The following is a 17970-nucleotide window of genomic DNA, read 5'->3' as shown; positions in this document are numbered from 1 at the left end:
ATCCCCTGGAAACTCTGTATGGGGAAGGGGGGATTTTCCATTGGGGTATGTTCTTTGTGTTTTCTCCCCAAGAGTGTTAGGGCCACCTTGGACCAGATGGATCTGGGAAATGGCACAGCAGTGTCAGAGTTTATCTTCCTGGGCCTCACCCAGAGCCGGGGGCTGCAGGGTGTCCTGTTCATTGTATTTCTCCTCATTTATACCATGACTCTGCTGGGCAACCTCCTCATCATGGTCACCGTGACCTGTGACCCCCGGCTCCGCACCCCCATGTACTTTCTGCTGCGCAACCTGTCCGTCTTGGATGTCTGTTACTCCTCTGTCACGCTCCCCAGGATGCTAGTGGACTTCCTCTCTGCCTCCCAAACCATCTCTTACAGTGGCTGCATGGCCCAGATCTTCTTCTTTCATTTCCTTGGAGCGGCCGACCTGTTCTTCCTATCAGTCCTGGCGTACGACCGCTACGTGGCCATCTCCCGGCCCTTGCACTATACGACTGCCATGAACACCCAGGTGTGTGTGGGGCTGATTGTGTCTGCCTGGGTGGGGGGCTTGGTGCATTCAATCATCCAGCTGGCTCTGCTGCTCCCGTTGCCATTCTGTGGCCCCAGTGTCCTGGATAACTTCTACTGTGACATCCCCCAGGTCCTCAGGCTCGCCTGTGTGAGCACCTCCGTCCAGGAGATCCTGATAATCTCCAACAGCGGGCTGCTCGTTCTCATCTGGTTCCTCCTCCTCCTAGCATCCTACACGGTTCTCCTAGTGATGTTGAGATCCCACTCCAAAGAAGGGAAGAGGAAAGCCGCCTCTACCTGCACCTCCCACCTCATCGTGGTCTTTGTGCATTTCATACCATGTATCTATATCTACGCCCGCCCCTTCACCCCATTTCCCACTGACAAAGCCATCTCCATCTTTGACACGGTAATCCCCCCGATGTTGAACCCCATGATTTACTCCCTGAGGAACCACGAGGTGAAATCAGCTATGAAGAGGTTAAAGAAGCGAACATCCATGAAGCACGGGATGTTCTGCCAGAGGAGGGAAACTTATCCTGGATGTAGTCAGACACCCCAATGAGTTGGAGTCTGTAGCAGCGAGAATTGTCTGAGACTCCTTTCGATCTCCACACAGATCGAACCAGGGAACCAGAACTCCTTCGCCTTTGGACAAAGGCACATCTCTCCCTGGCAGAAGGGCCGAAGGACAGATGGACCAGCCAAGTCGCTGCCCTCTTCCTCCTTCCTCCCTTCTCTCTGTCATAGTATTTTCCAGGGAAGGGGAAAAGCCATGGGGTTTCAATTCAGGAGCAGTGGGGTGAGTGAGTTGGGTGATGTGTACTTCTACTTCAGTCATTATGTTGGGGGAAAGGGTTATTATTTAGGCCCCTTTGTGGGAAGGTTGACATCTCTAAGATAACTGGAGGCAGAAGAGGAACAGCTGGCAAGATATGTAATGAAGCCCAGAGACAATCAACTGCCATGAACCAGGTGGAAATTACCCATCAGCCTTTTTGAGAAACAGTTGAATTAGACCACCAGTGGCTGTGAGCAGAAGCAGAGATGGTGATTTTTACAAGAGACTCATTTGCAAGGTGGTGTCAATTTGTTACATACAGTAATTGATAAGAACATGGGCTTAGGAGTTGTAGAAGAACTAAGTTGGGGGAGGGAAGAGAGCAACACTGCATCACCCATTGGGGCACACTCACACCAACCTCAGGTGTAAAACCACCGTGAGACGTGCTGCAGGGCAGGGGGATCTGCAGAGGAACCCAGGCTATGAACTCAGATGCTTTATTCCGTGGGTTTCTCTTGCTCTCCACTTACCTAGGGAAGGTCCAGTGGGGATGAAAACTGTTGATCTGTTCCATCCTAAGACCAGAAAATCACGGGTTTCCATTGCTGTCTAGTAACTGCTGAGAAGCAGAATGACCCTCCAGCCTTGTCACATCCATGAGGTCTGCCCTAGTTATACGATGGTATTTGTTAAGTGCTTACTAGCACTGTTCTAAGCGCTGGCGGGGGTGGGGAGATGCAAGGTGATCAAATTGTCCCAGGTGGGGCTCACAGTCTTTATCCCCATTTTACAGATGAGGTAACTGAGGCACAGAGCAGTGAAGTGACTTGCCCAAAGTCACACAGCTGACAAGTGGCGGAGTTGGGATTAGAACCCATGACCTCTGACTCCTAAGCCCTGGTTCTTTCCACTGAGCCACGCTGCTTCTCTAAGATGGGCTGAAAACCCAGCCTCTCTCCCCTTCAACCTCAACTGCTGGCCAGTCTGTCCCTGCAGCTCCTCTCTCCGCTCCCCACTCTCAATATGCTGAAATTGTGGCCTAGTGGATGGAGCCCATGACCGGGAGACAAGAGAAACAGGTTCTAGTCCTAGCTCTGCCACTTACTTGCTTTGTGTGACCTTGGGGAAGTCATTTTACCACTCCGTGCCTCCATTTTCTCATCTGCAAATTAGGAATAAAATACCTGGTTTCCCTCCCTCTTAGACCGTGAGTCTGAGATGGGACAGAAACGTGCCCTATTCCATCATCTTCTATCAACGCCAATGCTTAGTACAGTGTCAATGCTTAAGAAATACCGTCATCTCCATTACATTCTCAAGGCCAAATCTCTCACAACATGCCCACTCCCCATACTCCGACCCATGGACTATCTCATCCCCGCTTTGGCCCCTTGCTAAACCAAAGGCTCTTTATCTTCTGGTTCGTGCAGGTCCCTCCATCCGGCTACCCAGAGGTACCATTGGGAGCTTCCTTACTACTGGGCCAGAAGGCCCCATGCCTTCCTGCTGCTGCCTCACTGCCCAGCCTTAGTCTCTCTTGGCCCAACCTAGTCCTCCTGAGAGCTGATCTGGGCCTCCTGGGGATATAGCCAAGGAAGGAACAAAGCCCACCACTGACTGAGGCAGCTGCCTGGGGAGTCTGAGGCAGAGGAGCATGTGCAAGGGGAGTTATTAAAAAGGGCAAGACACACACACACACACACACACACACACACACACACACACTTGCACGCTCACTTCCTCTCCCCAAGGAACAGTTGTGATTGTCATCCAGTGACTACAAACAGAGGAGACCTCTCTCAAGGGAGTCAGACACAGAAGCCATGGCAGTCCTGTCTCTGCAGGGCTTGTCCCTCAGGCTCAGAAGGAACTCTGATTGCCTTAGCAGGATTGACGGTCTCAGGTCGCTGGGAGCAGTGGGTCTGCTTTATCCTCCTAGTAAGCAGGCCATTGTCCATGCCCCACTGCTGCCAGGGGCTCCATGTCATCAGTGGTCCTTAGATGCCACTGACTGGCTTGGAATAGACACAGTGCCTGCCACCACTTATCTCCCCTTGCACAGACTTGATTTCCTGCCTGCTTTTTAAGGCAGGTTGATAACAGGATGAGGAGCATCATGACCTAATGGATAGAACTAGAACCTGGGTTGTGCTGCCAGCTCTGCCACTTGTCTGCTGTGTCACTTTGGGCAAGTCACTTCGTTTCTCTGTGCCTCGCTTTCCTCAACTGTAAAATGGAGATCCCAGCACTTAGTGCTGGGCCTGGCAAATAATAAACACTTTACAAATATCGAAGAAAACCCCATCAAGGCTACACAGTGGGTTGAGGGAAGGGGAGAGCAGTGGTGTACAGTGTAGCACCATTTCCCCCTTTCTTCTCGGCATGCAGTGTCCTGCCTGCCAACCCTCCCTGGAGACAGCATAGTCTAGTGCAAAATATTGGGTGTCAAGAGGTGTGGATTCAAGTTCCAGCTCCACCACTGGCTGTGTGACCATTGGGAAGTCACTTAACCTCTCTGTGCCTTGTTTCCTCTTTTGTAAATTGGGGAATATGTAATTTGTGAGTCCCAAGTAAGGATATGGCCTCTGTTTGATGTGATAAAATTCATTGTTCCGGTGCTTAGCAAATAGTAAGTGCTGAATGTTGCTACTGTAATTATTATTACTTTTATTACTACTACTACAACTACTACGTAGGGAAAGAACAATATAATTGTATCTCCACCTGCTATAAGGGGGCAGAGGGTGAAGATGGAGTAGAAACCCACTTTGGCTCCCTGTAGTCTGGTGTTATCTTCCCCGTCAACCTGGCTACAGCTGCGGGAGTCATATCTTACATTTCTTTTAAAACCCTACCAATCCTGTTGCTTGACACATTCCTGGAAATCTCTGGCTCTTTCCATCCTGGCTGAAACCACAGACTGTCATATTTTTAGAGACCCAGGCTATTGAAATGATATCTCTGAGATCAGCATCTTGACCCTGGGAGAAATTTTCACAGAGCACATGAATCTTCTGCTCTGCACCACCCTGCCCTTTCCTATACCTACACACTCAAACCAGGAGTCAGAGCTCTATATCAAAGATAGATATTTTATTTTGTCTTTGAATTTTAGACTGAGCCGGATCAATGCTACCGATCAATCAAGCAATCCATGATACGTTTTGAGCACTTCCTGTGTGCAGACTACTGTACTAAGTCTTGGGAGACTACAATACAAGACAGTGGGTAAATACAATCCCTGGCCATAATGAGCTTATAGTCTAGAGGGGGAGACAGACATTAATATGAATAAATAAGTTATGGATGTTCTGTAGGGCTGAGGGTGGGGTGAGTACCAAATGCCCAAAGTGTACATATAAGAGTGCATAGATGATGTGGAAGGGAAAGGTCAATGGGGAAAAGAGGGCTTAATTGGGAAAGACCTCTAATGCTTTGTACAAATCTGCCATCTTTTTAGTTTGCTGGACCTTGGTCCCAAAGGCTTGTTTGGATTTCTGATACATCACCCAATACCTATGCCATGAGCAGCTGGGAGTCTAATAAATACTTATTTGTGCAATAGTTGTAGCGAGCAACTGCTGGGTACAGATCTGTTATTGAGCCAATAGAGAAAGGGTGGCTCTGGGAGCCAGAATCCCTCCGTCCCAATCCCGGACCTGCAAGCAGGGTAATGGTTCCCGGATCTATGCTGTCTGTGGTGAAAGCTTCCATCTGAAGAAGCAGGGAGGCATTCCATGAGGTGGACACGACCGGCAGGGATCCAGGAAAGTGGCCACCTCTCACAAGGGGGTGAGATGGGACACTACAGCCCAGCAGTGGGATTGTGCTATGGTCACTTTGGCCCCAGTTGAGTCCTGCACTAAGAGACCCTCCTGGGCACTTTGCAATCGGATGCTCCTCTATCCATCGTCTCCTTCGTGGGACTCCATGATGCAATCCTGGCACAGGACCAAGCCTGGTCGGCTGTTCTCTATGGGAGACTTGGCCACCATCATGGCCTGTACTGGGGAGAATACGTAAAAACAAAGACAGGGTCCCTATGCTCGTGGGGCTTACAGTCTAATGGGATGGAAGTGACAGTGTCCTATTGAATTATCTCCAGGAGCTGCAGCCTTGGACTCCCAGGCACACCGGGCAGGGCCCCCTCTTCCCAAGCTTGAACACTCTCCCCCTTTATATTTATCTATTCGATCATTCGATGGTTCCTTCCATCAGCTGCCCTAGACCGTCTGCTGAGGAATAGACAGGACCCTGGATGGGTGGAGAGCGACTTCCATCCCTGCCCTTTGTCCTCAGCACTGGACCGGATAGGAGAGGTGGTTGAGGGTCCGAAAGAGATGTCTGAGACATGGTGGGTGGCTGTGGAGGGAGAAGTGGGTGTTCCCGTAGCAGGTCTGCTACTGCAAACACAGGAGAATCTTCAGGTGGGAAAAGGGTACCATGGCTGGTGAGTCGATTTTCTCGAGCAGTCTAACATCCTCAACCCATCACGGGGACGGTCCTTCTTCCAGTGGTCTCCATGGTGATGGGAGTCAACTGCAATATAGGCTGCACAGTTACGACCAAGCTACTCAAAGGAGTGCGAATGGCAACTTATCAGAGAAAGTGTTTCAAGAGGAAGCCCCCCAACCGCCAGCAATGACACATATAACTCGGTGAGCAACTGGGCCAGCATTTGCAGACTCTACTGAGAACCCTAAAATACAATAAAGTCACTAGATGCAACAACCCAGAAACAATGGGAATGTCAGGGCTTCTTGCTATCAACCTATTTTTCAGGGATGCTAGGTAACCCTGGACTCATTTTAGTAGCCAAGCTTTGCCTCCTTTTCATGTTTTAGTGATCCTCTCCCTGCTCTCTTACACCAGTCAATTCACACCATATTTCCTGAGAACCCCCAAGGAGAGTGTACTGGATTGTGGCTATTTGAACACCTCCAGCTCCCTTGGGGAGCTGTCAGTCCCCTCCTCCTACCTCTCACTGATTCTGAATCTTCCTAGACAGCAAATAGCGCTTCCTCATCCTGCTCACAGCTGATCTCACCTCCTTGTTCCTCAGGGAGTAGATAATGGGGTTCAACATGGGAGGTAGAGAAGTTTCACAGATGGAGACCATCTTGTCCATTGGAAATGTGGTGAAGGGTCGGGCATAGGTGTAGATACATGGCACAAATTGCACAAAGATCACAATGAGGTGGGAGGTGCAGGTGGAGGCGGCTTTCTTCCTCCCTTCCTTGGAGAGGGACCTCAGCATCAGCAAGAGGACCGTGTAAGATACCAAGAGGAGGATGAACCAGAGGAGAATGAGCAGCCCGCTGTTGGAGATCATCAGAAGCTCCAAGAGGGAGGTATTCACACAGGCGAGCTTGAGGACCTGGGGGATGTCACAGTAAAAGTTATCTAGGACATTGGGGCCGCAGAAAGGCAACGGGAGCAGCAGAACAAACTGGAAAATGGAGTGCACAAAACCCACCAGCCAGGCGACTAGTGTCATCCCCAGGCACACCTGGGAGTTCATGATGGCCGAGTAGTGCAGAGGCCGGGAGATGGCCAGGTAGCGGTCATATGCCATCACTGCTAGAAAGAAGATCTGAGCCCCTCCAAGGAAGTGGAAGAGGAAGATCTGGGCCATACAGCCTCCATAGGAGATGGTTTTGGTGGCAGAAAGGAAGTCCACCAGCATTTTTGGTATCGTGATAGAGGAATCACAGACATCCATGAAAGAGAGGCTACGTAACAGAAAGTACATGGGGGTTTGGAGCCGGGGTTCACAGGTCACGGTGACCATGATGAGGAGGTTGCCCAGCAGAGTCGTGATGTAGATGAGGAGGAACACCAGGAACAGGACACCCTGCAGCCCCCGGCTCTGAGTGAGGCCCAGGAAGACAAACTCTGACACTGTTGAAATGTTTCCCAGCTCCATTCAGTCGGGTCTTGGCTTCCAGGTCCCCTAGAGAAAAGAGTCAGACAGTGGGATTCTGTGAAAACAATCAAAACCCTAGACTCCAAATACTGAAAAGGCTCAAAGTCATAAAATCTAATCATTATCAATCAATCAATGGATTTTATTGAGTGCTAACTGTGTGCAGAGCACTATACTATGTATTTGGAAGAGCAAAACACAACAGAGTTGGTAGACATGATCCTTGCCCACAGGGAGCTTACAGTTTATAGGAAGAGTTAAGTAAGGTGAAGAGAGCTGGGGGAGAGCCTTAAAGTCAGTGGTAAGGAATCTTTGCTTAATTGGGAAGGAGGGCTCTGAGGAGAAGGGAGATGTGCTGTGCAACATTTCAAGAATACGATCGAGGCAGCAGCATGGAGTGTGAGCTGAAGTGAGAACATGGAGGAGGCAGGAACCCCAGCCTTAAAGAGCTGATGGAAGGAGCCTAGCTGAGGGGAAAACATCAAAGGCAGGAATTGTGAAGAACAGTAATTAGAAAGATTTTAAAGTAAATGGTTTTTAAGGTAATAGCCATTTAATAATAATAGGATTTGTTAAGCACTTACTATGTGCCATGCACTATTCTAAGTGCTGGGATAGATCCAAGGTAATCAAGTTGTCCCACGTGGGGATCACAGTCTTAATCCCCATTTTACAGATGAGGTAACTGAGGCACAGAGAAGTTTAGTGGCTTTCCTAAGGTCACACAGCAGACAAGTGTCAGAGCCAGGATAAGTGCTTAGTACAGGGCTCTGCGCACAATAAATGCTCAAAAAATGCTCAGTGAATGTATGACGATTTAGTATTGGCTTCTTTCATCAGTAAACAGCACAGTTACCTATGTCTTCTAGTTTATTTGTTTAAACTTACTTGTTTATTGAAGTGACTGTAGTCAGCAGATGATTTCATAGTTTTCTCTCTGATCATTTCCATAGTTAACAGAGTTTGCAAGCTCCTCAGGCATAGGATCTAGAGAAAGGAATCTTAACTAGAATGATGAAGTCATCTAAATAGATTGTGAGCAGATTCTAGTTGCTGATATCAATTGATATTTAGAAGGTGAATCCTAAACTACATTAAACCCAGCAGGTCTCCCCTGAGTCTGATTGACACCTATTAACTCTACCTGATCTTTCTAAAACCAAAAAGTTGGAAATTACTTTCACAGATTAATATTAATTGAAGTTTCATGATACTAAACCATGAAACCAAAAGGTTACTACATCTATTTCCAAATATGTTTCTCTGCTGCTATACTCGAACCAATCCACAAAGAGCAACACAGAGATGTAGTTTATATTAAAAAGCAATTGGCTTTCTCTGAAGACACAATACACACCTTCCTCATCCTTGACTCTGGGTTACCATGAACAACCCCAGAAGCTAAAATTACCAGTTCCTTCAAAGTCCAATGTCCACCCAATAAACACTTACTCTCTTAATTAATATCCTTTGGGAGTATAAATCTTCCCACTAGGTAGACAGGGATTTTTCTGTGAAGATTCAGAATCATCTCAGAAGACTTCTCCTCTTTCTCACTGTCTGTCAGCTCTTCTTCTGCCTTCTGTTTCTGGGATTTTCCCCTCCATTCTCTCCATTTAACTCCTCCCATGTGTAGAGGTCTCTCCTGCTGACATCTTTGCCTCGTACCTCTCTTTTCAGTCCCGTCATGCTGGAGGTGTCTTCAACATCCTTCTGGGGAATATTATCTAAGACCCCTTTCCTTGAATTACGTTAAACTCCTTTCCCTCCACTACCTAAGACCATATTCCCTCTATTATCTTAGGTGCCTGTTCCTTCAGTTTTCTCTCCCCTCTATTTCACTTCCCCGTTTCTGTGCCAAATCCCTTGGTTCTGTCTACTAGTGGCTTTGCTGGGATTAGTTGGCAAGTACTGAAGGGTACAGAGATCATCATTGCTTTATGGACAAAGAGGGTCAAGGTTATTACTGGCTACTCGCTCATAAAGCCCTGAGCTGAGTGTGTTTTTGTGAGAGAGAAAAACAGAAAGACAGAGAGAGAGAGAGAGAGAGAGAAGCAAGAGTAGCTAAGAGTGAGACCCAGAGTGTGACTTGATGTCCCCAAGGGTAGTAAAAGGGCAAATGTTTTGTCTATTACTTAGAATGAGGGAAAAGAAACACCTTGGTTTACAGTAACCCATCAGCTTAGAGATCATTACCTAGAAATGATTGAACATTCAAATTACCAACACCTAGAGAAACCTAAGATACTAAGAAGGAACAACCTTAGAATTTAAGAATAGGATGCCTTGTGTGTGTGTGTGTGTGTGTGTGTGTGTGTGTGTGTGTGTGCACGCCCACATGTACGTCTGAGGAATATGTGTGTCTGTGTAACAGAAACCAGGTTGAGGACGGGAGTTGGAGAAGTCAGAGTGAGAAACAGGGAAGAAATTTTGTCGGAAGAGTTCCCAATACATCCACTTCCCAAGAGGGGATGGTACAATAGAATGACGAGGAGAAGTGGAGAGAGATATAAAGAGGGCGACAGGTGAAAGAGAAAGATGGAGGGAAAGAGACAAAGGTGCAGACAGACAGGAAGATCAGAGAGGGGCAGAAGGATATGGAGAGAACTGAGGAAGACAGAGGGAGGGGAACAACAACTGTTCTCCCTTTGAAAGGGAGTGTGAGTTGTGTGTGAGTGAATGAATGTGTGCCGTATGTATTTGTGTGTGAGGTGTGAGAGTGAACATGTGTTAGAGCTCTCACCCTTGCTTTCTTATCCTCTGCCACGTCTTCTTCCTCTTGGTTCATTTAAAGGCGTTTCTTGGGTTTCGGATTGAAAAATGTGGCTTAAATACACAAGAAGAAGCAGTTGCCGTACCAATATTTCCCCTGCCCTTTCCCAGCTGCACAAGTCCCCTGGCTTTTATTAAAGCTTTGGTGTTGTGAAGCCCCTCTGGGATCCACCCCTTCAGCTGAGACTGGAAAGCTCCTCCTTCCCCCGCATGGCAGGGTCCCAGAATCCTATCCCCGCCTCCCCCTACCTTTACCCTGGTTCAGAGGGCTCAGGACCTCACCTGGACCTGCGCATCCTCCCTGCCCGCAACTCTCAGCATCTCCCCAGCCCCGGCCCCGTCTCCCATATAGCAATTCCAGACCCAGGGGGGCAGGTGCCAGAGGGGCCACTGGTCATTACCAAGGCTGCCACCCTGGAGGGGCTGGTGCAGGGGGAGTCATTAAATAGTGCCAGGCTGGTTGCTTGCCAAGCACTCACCCACTCATGGAAACGTTAATGGTGTTGTGTGGAGGAACAGCTCAGAGGATCAGCTCATTACCCAAGGGGAGGTGTGAGAATAGAGGTTGCCATGGCCACTGGCCTTGGAATGGGGGGCCTGACACCCGTCACTCTGGCTGAACATGCCCAGTCTGAGGGTGTGGGTGTTCCTGGGGGAGGAAGGGAGTCATCTGTAGTAGTAGTAGAAGTTACACAGAGAAGCAGTGTGGCTCAGTGGAAAGAGCCCGGGCTTTGGAGTCAGAGTTAACGGGTTCAAATCCCGGCTTTGCCACTTCTCAGCTGTGTGATTTTGGGCAAGTCACTAAACTTCTCTGTGCCTCAGTTCTCTCATCTGTAAAATGGGGGTTAAGACTGTAAGCCCCCCGTGGACAACCTGATCACCTTGTAACCTCCCAGTGCTTAGAAGTGCTTTGCACATAGTAAGCACTTAATAAATGCCATTATTATTATTATTATTATTATTACTATTATTATTATTATTATTACTTTCCAACCGCATCATACCCTCCAGGGATCAATGGAGAGCAAGAGAAACCTATGCACTGCTTTCCTACTATAACCCAGCCCGAACTCTTCACTCTCCTAATCCCAACCTAATCACTGTACATCGATCTCATCTCTCTCACTGCCGACATCTTGCCCATATCCAACTCCGTCCTGGAACACCCTCCCTCTTCATAGCTGACAGACAATTACTCTCCCTACCTTCAAAGCCTTATTAAAATCACATCTCTCCCAAGAGGCCTCCTGAACGAAGCCCTGATTTTCTCTTCTCCTATTCCCTTCTGCATCACCCTTGCACTTGGAGTGGCACACTATATTCGCCCCTCCCTCAGCCCCACAGTACTTCTGTAATAATAATAATAATGGTATTTATTAAGCGCTTACTATGTGCAAGGCACTGTTCTAAATGCTGGGGAGGTTACAAGGTGATCAGGTTGTCCCACGGGGGGCTCACAGTCTTAATCCCCGTTTTACAGATGAGGTAACTGGGGCCCAGAGAAGTGAAGTGACTTGACCAAAGTCACACAGCTGGCAATTGGTGGAGTTGGGATTTGAACCCATGACCTCTGACTCCAATGCCCGGACTATTTCCACTACATATCTGTAATTAATTTATTTATATTAACGTCTGTCTCTCCTCCAGACCGTAAACTCATTTTTTTTCGTATTTGTTAAGCGCTTACTATGTGCAAAGCACTTTTCTAAGCACTGGGGAGGATATAAAGTGATCAGGTTGTCCCATGTGGGGCTCACAATCTTAATCCCCATTTTGCAGATGAGGTAACTGAGGCACAGAGAAGTTAAGTGACTTGCCCAAAGTCACACAGCTGACAAGCGGCGGAGCTGGGATTTGAATGAATGACCTCTGACTCCCAAACCCATGATCTTTCCACTGAGCCACGCTGCTTCTCGTTGTGGGCAGGGAACATGTCTACTAACTCTGTTGCATCGGACTCTCCCAAACACTTAGTACAGTGCTCTGCACACAGTAAGCGCTCAATAAATACGATTGAGTGAACGAATGAATGACTGAAAGATCTGAGTTTATAGCTTGGGTCCGCGGTGCGAGTGCCCCCGTAGTGGACGATGCGGTGTTGCTCCCTTCCCTCCCCCTCGTTAGTTCTTCTCCAGCGCCTTTGTCCAGGTTCTCACCTGTTACATACAATTAGCACGGCCCTCCTAATGAGTCTCTTGTAAAAACCACCATCTTTGCTTCTACCCATTGGTGTTGGTGGTCTATTTCAACTGTTTCTCAGAAGGGCTAGTAGGTTGTCTCCACCTGGTTCCCGGCAGTTGCTCCTCGTGTCTGTCTCTCAGCTTCACTTAAATGGACCTTCCATTTCTCTTCTGCCTCTGGTAATCACAGCAATGCCAATCTTCCCACCAAGGGACCCCCAAAATAACTCTTTCCCAATATAATGACTAAAATATGAATGAATGAATAAGTAGAGGTGTACGTCACCCAACTCACTCATCCCAGTGTTCCTGAATTGAAACCTCATGTCTTTTCCCCTTCCCTGGAAAACACTATGGCAGAGAAGAGGCAGGAAGGAGGGAGAGGGCAGGAACTTGGCTGGTCCATTCATTCATTCATTCATTCAATTGTATTTATTGAGCACTTACTGTGTGCAGAGCACTGTACTAAGCACTTAGGAAGTACAAGTTGGTAACATATAGAGACGGTCCCTACCCAACAGCGGGTTCACAGTCTAGAAGGGGGAATCTGTCCTCCCCTCCTTGTGCCAGAGACAGATGTGTATTTGTTATATAGCAAAGAGGCTCTGGTTCCCTGGCACGATCAATGTGAAGATGGAAAAGAGCCTTGGCCCTTTCTAGCTATCACAGACCCCGACTCATTGGGGTGTCTGTCTGCATCCAGGGGACGTTTCCCACCTCTGGCAGAACATCCCATGTTTCAAGGATGTTCGCTTCTTTAACCTCTTCATAGCTGATTTCACCTCATGGTTCCTCAGGGAGTAGATCACAGGGTTCAGCATCGGGGGGATTACCGTGTCAAAGATGGAGATGGCTTTGTCAGTGGGAAATGGGGTGAAAGGCCGGGCGTAGATGTAGATGCATGGCACGAATTGCACAAGGACCACAATGAGATGGGAGGTGCAAGTGGAGGTGGCCTTCCTCCTCCCTTCCTTGGAGTAGGACCTCAGCATCCTCAGGATAACCATGTAGGACGTCAGGAGGAGGATGAACCATATGACAACAATCATTCCACTGTTGGAGATCATCAGGGACTCCAGGATGGAGGTGTCGGTGCAGGCGAGTCCGAGGACCTGGGGGACGTCGCAGTAGAAGTTATCCAGGACGTTGGGGCCGCAGAACGGCAACGGGAGCAGCAGTGCGAGCTGGACGAATGAGTGCACAAAGCCCCCCACCCAGGCAGCCACCATCAGTCCCACACACACCCGGGTGTTCATGGCGGCCGTATAGTGCAAGGGCCGGGAGATGGCCACGTAGCGGTCGTACGCCATGACCGACAGGAAGAACAGGTCAGCCCCTCCAAGGAAGTGGAAAAAGAATATCTGGGCCATGCAGCCACTGTAAGAGATGGTTTTGGAGGCAGAAAGGAAGTCCACCAGCATCTTGGGGAGTGTGACAGAGGAGTAACAGACATCCAAGACGGACAGGTTGCGCAGCAGAAAGTACATGGGGGTGTGGAGCCGGGGGTCACAGGTCATGGTGACCATGATGAGGAGGTTGCCCAGCACAGTCGTGGTATAAATGAGGAGGAATACCATGAACAGGACACCCTGCAGTCCCCGGCTCTGGGTGAAGCCCAGGAAGATAAACTCTGACACTGCTGTGCCGTTCCCCAGCTCCATTTGATCCGAGATGGCCCAGCACCCCTGGGGGGAGAACACAAAGAATGTACCACAGTGGGAATCCCCCCATCCTCCAGGATAAGAATTAACTCCTCTACAAACCTCAGAATATCTTCAATTTTCAGTCTGCCAAAGCAAAGAGACCCAAAGCAGCTTATTTCCCTTCATCTCACCCCTTTAACAGGATCCTCAGAAAAGAGGGTTTCAAACTTGAGCCATCTCGTTGTCATTCAAGCATGGGAGGTGAGATGGCTGGTCTTAGGTCAACAGAGATACCAGCAAGAAGAATACAACACGGTTTTAGAAAGTGGAGGACCTTTACTTATAGAGAACGTGGGAACATATTAATGGTCCTCTCAGTCCAGTATTCTGTGTCCACCACTGCCTCCCTTCAAAGCCTTACTGAGAGCTCACCTCCTCCAAGAGGCCTTCACAGACTGAGTCCCCTTTTCCCTCTCCTCCTCCCCATCCCCCCACCCTACCTCCTTCCCCTCCCCACAGCACCTGTGTATATGTTTGAACAGATTTATCACTCTATTTATTTTACTTGTACATATTTACTATTCTATTTATTTTGTTAATGATGTGCACCTAGCTTTAATTCTATTTGTTCTGACGACTTGACACCTGTCCACAAGTTTTGTTTTATTGTCTGTCTCCCCCTTCTAGACTGTGAGTCCGTTGTTGAGTAGGGACCATCTCTATATGTTGTCAACTTGTACTTCCCAAGTGCTTAGCACAGTGCTCTGCACACAGTAAGCGCTCAATAAATACAATGAATGAATGAATGAATGAATGCCAGTGAGGTGTGTGGAACTTAGGGCTCTGCACACACCAAGCTCTCAATAAATGGCACTGATGATGATGATGATGATGATGATGATGATGAAGATGATGATGATAATAATGGAGGAAAAGAGGGATGGAAACTCTCATTGACAGGCATCCTAGATAGATGAAAAGCAGTGTTGCCTAGTGGCTACAGCTCGGACCCAGGAGTCAGAAGGTCACTGGTTTCTAATCCTGGCTCTGCCACTTGTCTGCTGTGTGACCTTGGGCAAATCACTTCACTTCTCTGTGCCTCAGTTCCCTCATCTGTAAAATGGAGATTGAGACTGTGAGCCCTATGTGGGACAGGGACTGTGTCCATCCCAATTTGCTTGTGTCCATGCAAGTGCTTAGAACATAGTAAGCACATAACAAATACTATTATTATTATTATGTACCTTCTATGAAGAAACCACCCACCATCCATGTCTTTCTCTTTACATTCCCCACCTCTGCCTCAGTTTCAACTCTCTTCAGTGAATTTATCTAAACCCTGCACAACTTTCCCTGGTACTAGGGACCGTCTCTATGTGTTGCCAACTTGTACTTCCCAAGCGCTAAGTACAGTGCCCTGAACACAGTAAGTGCTCAATAAATACGATTGAATGAATGGTACTAGGTCTCACCTGCTAAGTGAAGAGAGATCATTCATCAACCCAACAATCAATGGTATTTATTCCACATTTTCTGTGTGCAGAGCACTGAACCAAGTGCTTGGGATAGTACAATACAATAAAGTTTGTAGACACATTTCTTGAGCACAATGAGTGCTCAATGATTCTAGAGGGGGAGGTGGACATTAAAATAAATTATGGATACATACCTAAGCGCTGTGGGGTCAAGGGTGGGGTGAATATCAAGTGCTTATCAAGAAGGGAAGGGGATAAGAGAAATGAGGATTTAGTTGGGGAATGCCTCTTGGAGGAGATGCAATTTTATTGAGGCTCTTAAGGTGGAGAGAGCGGTGGTTTGTCGTATATGGAGTTACAGCCCAGAGGGAGGATGTGGGCAAGGGGTTGTTGTTGAAATAGACAAGCTGGAGGAACAGAGAGTAGGTTGGCAACAGAGGAGGGCAGTGTACAGATTGGGTTGCAGTAAGAAATGGGGGAGGTCAGTAGGATAGAAAGAAACAGAGTGTCTCAGTAATCAGAGGACCTTTCTTCTAATCCCAGATGGACCAATTGTATGCTCTGCGATGTTGAGCAGGGCACTTCACTTCTCTGAGCTTGAGTCCCTTCATTTGCAAAATGAGGATTCAATATCAGTTCTCCCTCCTCCTCAGACTGTGAGCTCCCCGTAGGGTCTGATTATCTTTTATCTACCCCAGCGCTTAGTACAGTGCTTGGCAATATAGTAAGTGCTTAACAGGTACTATTATTATTTTCAGTACCTCAATTTTCTTGTCTGTTAAATGGTGATTTAGATTGTGAGCCCCATGTGGGACAGGGACTGTTTCTGTTCTGATTAGTTTGCATCTAGGCCAGTGCTTAGCCTAGTGCCTGGCACATAGTAAGCACTTAACAAAGACCAAAAAAAAAAAAAAGAGTTGATTGTGTGCTTTAAAACAGATGACAATGAGTTTTTATTTGATGCTTAGGTGAATGGGCATCCACTGGAAGTTCTTGTAGAGAGAGGAGATATGGACTGAATAAATGATTTTTAAGAAAATGATCCTGACAGCGGAGTGTGGTAAGGACTGGAGTGGGGAGAGACAAGAGACAGGGAGGACAGTAAGGAGGTTGATACAGTCATCAGCTTGGTATAAGTGCTTGGGTGAGTATAGTCGCAGTTTGGCTGGAGAAGAAGAGAAAAGGTAAATAATCAATGACACAGAGGAGACTGAGAAGGAGAGGCAGAGATAAAGACAAAAAACAGAGAAGCAGCATGGCGCAGTGGAAAGAAAACGGGCTTGGGAGTCAGAGGTCATGGGTTCAAATCCCTGCTCCGCCACTTGTCAGCTGTGTGACTTTGGGCAAGTCTCTTAACTTCTCTGTGCCTCAGTTACCTCATCTGTAAAATGGGGATTAAGACTGTGAGCCCCATGTGGGACAACCTGATCACCTTGTAATCTCCCCAATGCTTAGAACAGTGCTTTGCACATAGTAAGCGCTTAATAAATGCCATTATTATTATTATAAAAACCCTGAGGCTGCAGGAGAGCCCATGGCAGAGACAGAAGCAAAGCCATGGGCAGAGGAAAGATGCAGAGACAGAGGCAGAAGGGGAAACGGAGCCAAGAAGAGGAGGGGAGGAGGGAGGAAGGAAAAGACAGAAAGTGCAATCCCAGAAATCAGGGGTGCACTTGTCCTCTTCTACTACAGGATTACAGGTGCAGTAGAGGAGGGAGGAAGGAAGAGGTGATCCCAGAGAAGCATCACAAGCAAGGGTATTTGTTAAGCACTGCTTAATATGTGCCAGACACTGTTTTAAGAGATGGGGTATTTACAAAATAATTCCACTGATCACATTCCGCGTCTCACATGTGGTTCAGTCTTAATCTCCATTTTACAGATGAGGTAACTGAGATGCAGAGAAGTAAAGTGACTTGCCCCAGGTCACGCAGCAGACAAGTGGCGAAGCCGGGATTCAAACCCAGGTCCTTCTGACTCCCAGGCTCAGTCCCATGATCTAAATACTTGGCAACATCTGTTTCTAAGGGACCGTTCTTTCTGCTCCAGAGTTGGGATGTCCAGCTGAGACCTTGGGGAACCAGAATAGTGACCCTGGAAGGCTAGTCTGGACTGACGTGTCTCAGACTTCCTGAACCTGGAGAAGATGGACACTCTTCCCTACCCTTTCCCTCCCGTCCTTTCTACCGAGATCCTCTGCCTAGTCACCCCTCTCAGGCCTGATTCCCCAGAAGAATGTCATCATCAATCATCAATCATATTTATTGAGCGCTTACTATGTGCAGAGCACTGTACTAAGCGCTTGGGAAGTACAAATTGGCAACATATGTCAACAGTACAAATGTCCTTTTGTTCCACTCTCAGGGCTCCCATTTTTAGAATCACTGGGCAAAACTGAGGTGAGAGCCTTTCTCGGGAAGCCGCCAAGAAGGGCAGGGCCCTGGGCAGAGGTGGATCCCTTCTGTCAGTCCATCAATTGTATTTATTGAGCACTTCAGCCTTATCACATCGATGAGGTTTGCCCTGGATGGGCTGGAAACACAGCCTTTCTCCCCTCCTCCCCCAGCTATCCGGCCATCTGCGCCTGCAGCTCCTCTCCCCACTGCCCTTTCCTAATACACTGAGATTACAGTCCAGTGGACAGTGTCTGAGACTGGAAGTCAGGAAATACAGGT

The 17970-nt window shown here is 47.9% G+C and overlaps 3 protein-coding genes across 3 annotated transcripts; 1 reads left to right on the top strand and 2 right to left on the bottom strand.

The window, feature by feature from the left end:
* Positions 1-96: 96 nt before the first annotated feature.
* LOC119939075 (olfactory receptor 4D1-like) lies at positions 97-1080 on the top strand. The gene has a single exon (XM_038758838.1). It carries the CDS (start codon positions 97-99, stop codon positions 1078-1080), a length of 984 nt encoding a protein of 327 aa, XP_038614766.1.
* A 5200-nt stretch (positions 1081-6280) lies between these two features.
* LOC119939073 (olfactory receptor 4D1-like) lies at positions 6281-7225 on the bottom strand. Its single transcript, XM_038758837.1, has one exon. The coding sequence runs from the start codon at positions 7223-7225 to the stop codon at positions 6281-6283; it is 945 nt and encodes a 314-aa protein (XP_038614765.1).
* Positions 7226-12854: 5629 nt separating this feature from the next.
* Positions 12855-13838, bottom strand: LOC119939072 (olfactory receptor 4D1-like). Its single transcript, XM_038758836.1, has one exon. The coding sequence runs from the start codon at positions 13836-13838 to the stop codon at positions 12855-12857; it is 984 nt and encodes a 327-aa protein (XP_038614764.1).
* Positions 13839-17970: the final 4132 nt, after the last annotated feature.

The sequence above is a fragment of the Tachyglossus aculeatus genome, chromosome 17 (assembly GCF_015852505.1).
Source record: "Tachyglossus aculeatus isolate mTacAcu1 chromosome 17, mTacAcu1.pri, whole genome shotgun sequence".
Classification (NCBI taxonomy): domain Eukaryota; kingdom Metazoa; phylum Chordata; class Mammalia; order Monotremata; family Tachyglossidae; genus Tachyglossus; species Tachyglossus aculeatus.
Note: the sequence above shows the minus strand (reverse complement) of the source record. Positions and strands in the feature narration are given on the sequence as shown.

Excerpts from the sequence above, each read along its gene's own strand:
- LOC119939075 (XM_038758838.1), top strand. The coding sequence starts at position 97 with ATGGATCTGGGAAATGGCACAGCAGTGTCAGAGTTTATCTTCCTGGGC.
- LOC119939073 (XM_038758837.1), bottom strand. The coding sequence starts at position 7,225 with ATGGAGCTGGGAAACATTTCAACAGTGTCAGAGTTTGTCTTCCTGGGC.
- LOC119939072 (XM_038758836.1), bottom strand. The coding sequence starts at position 13,838 with ATGGAGCTGGGGAACGGCACAGCAGTGTCAGAGTTTATCTTCCTGGGC.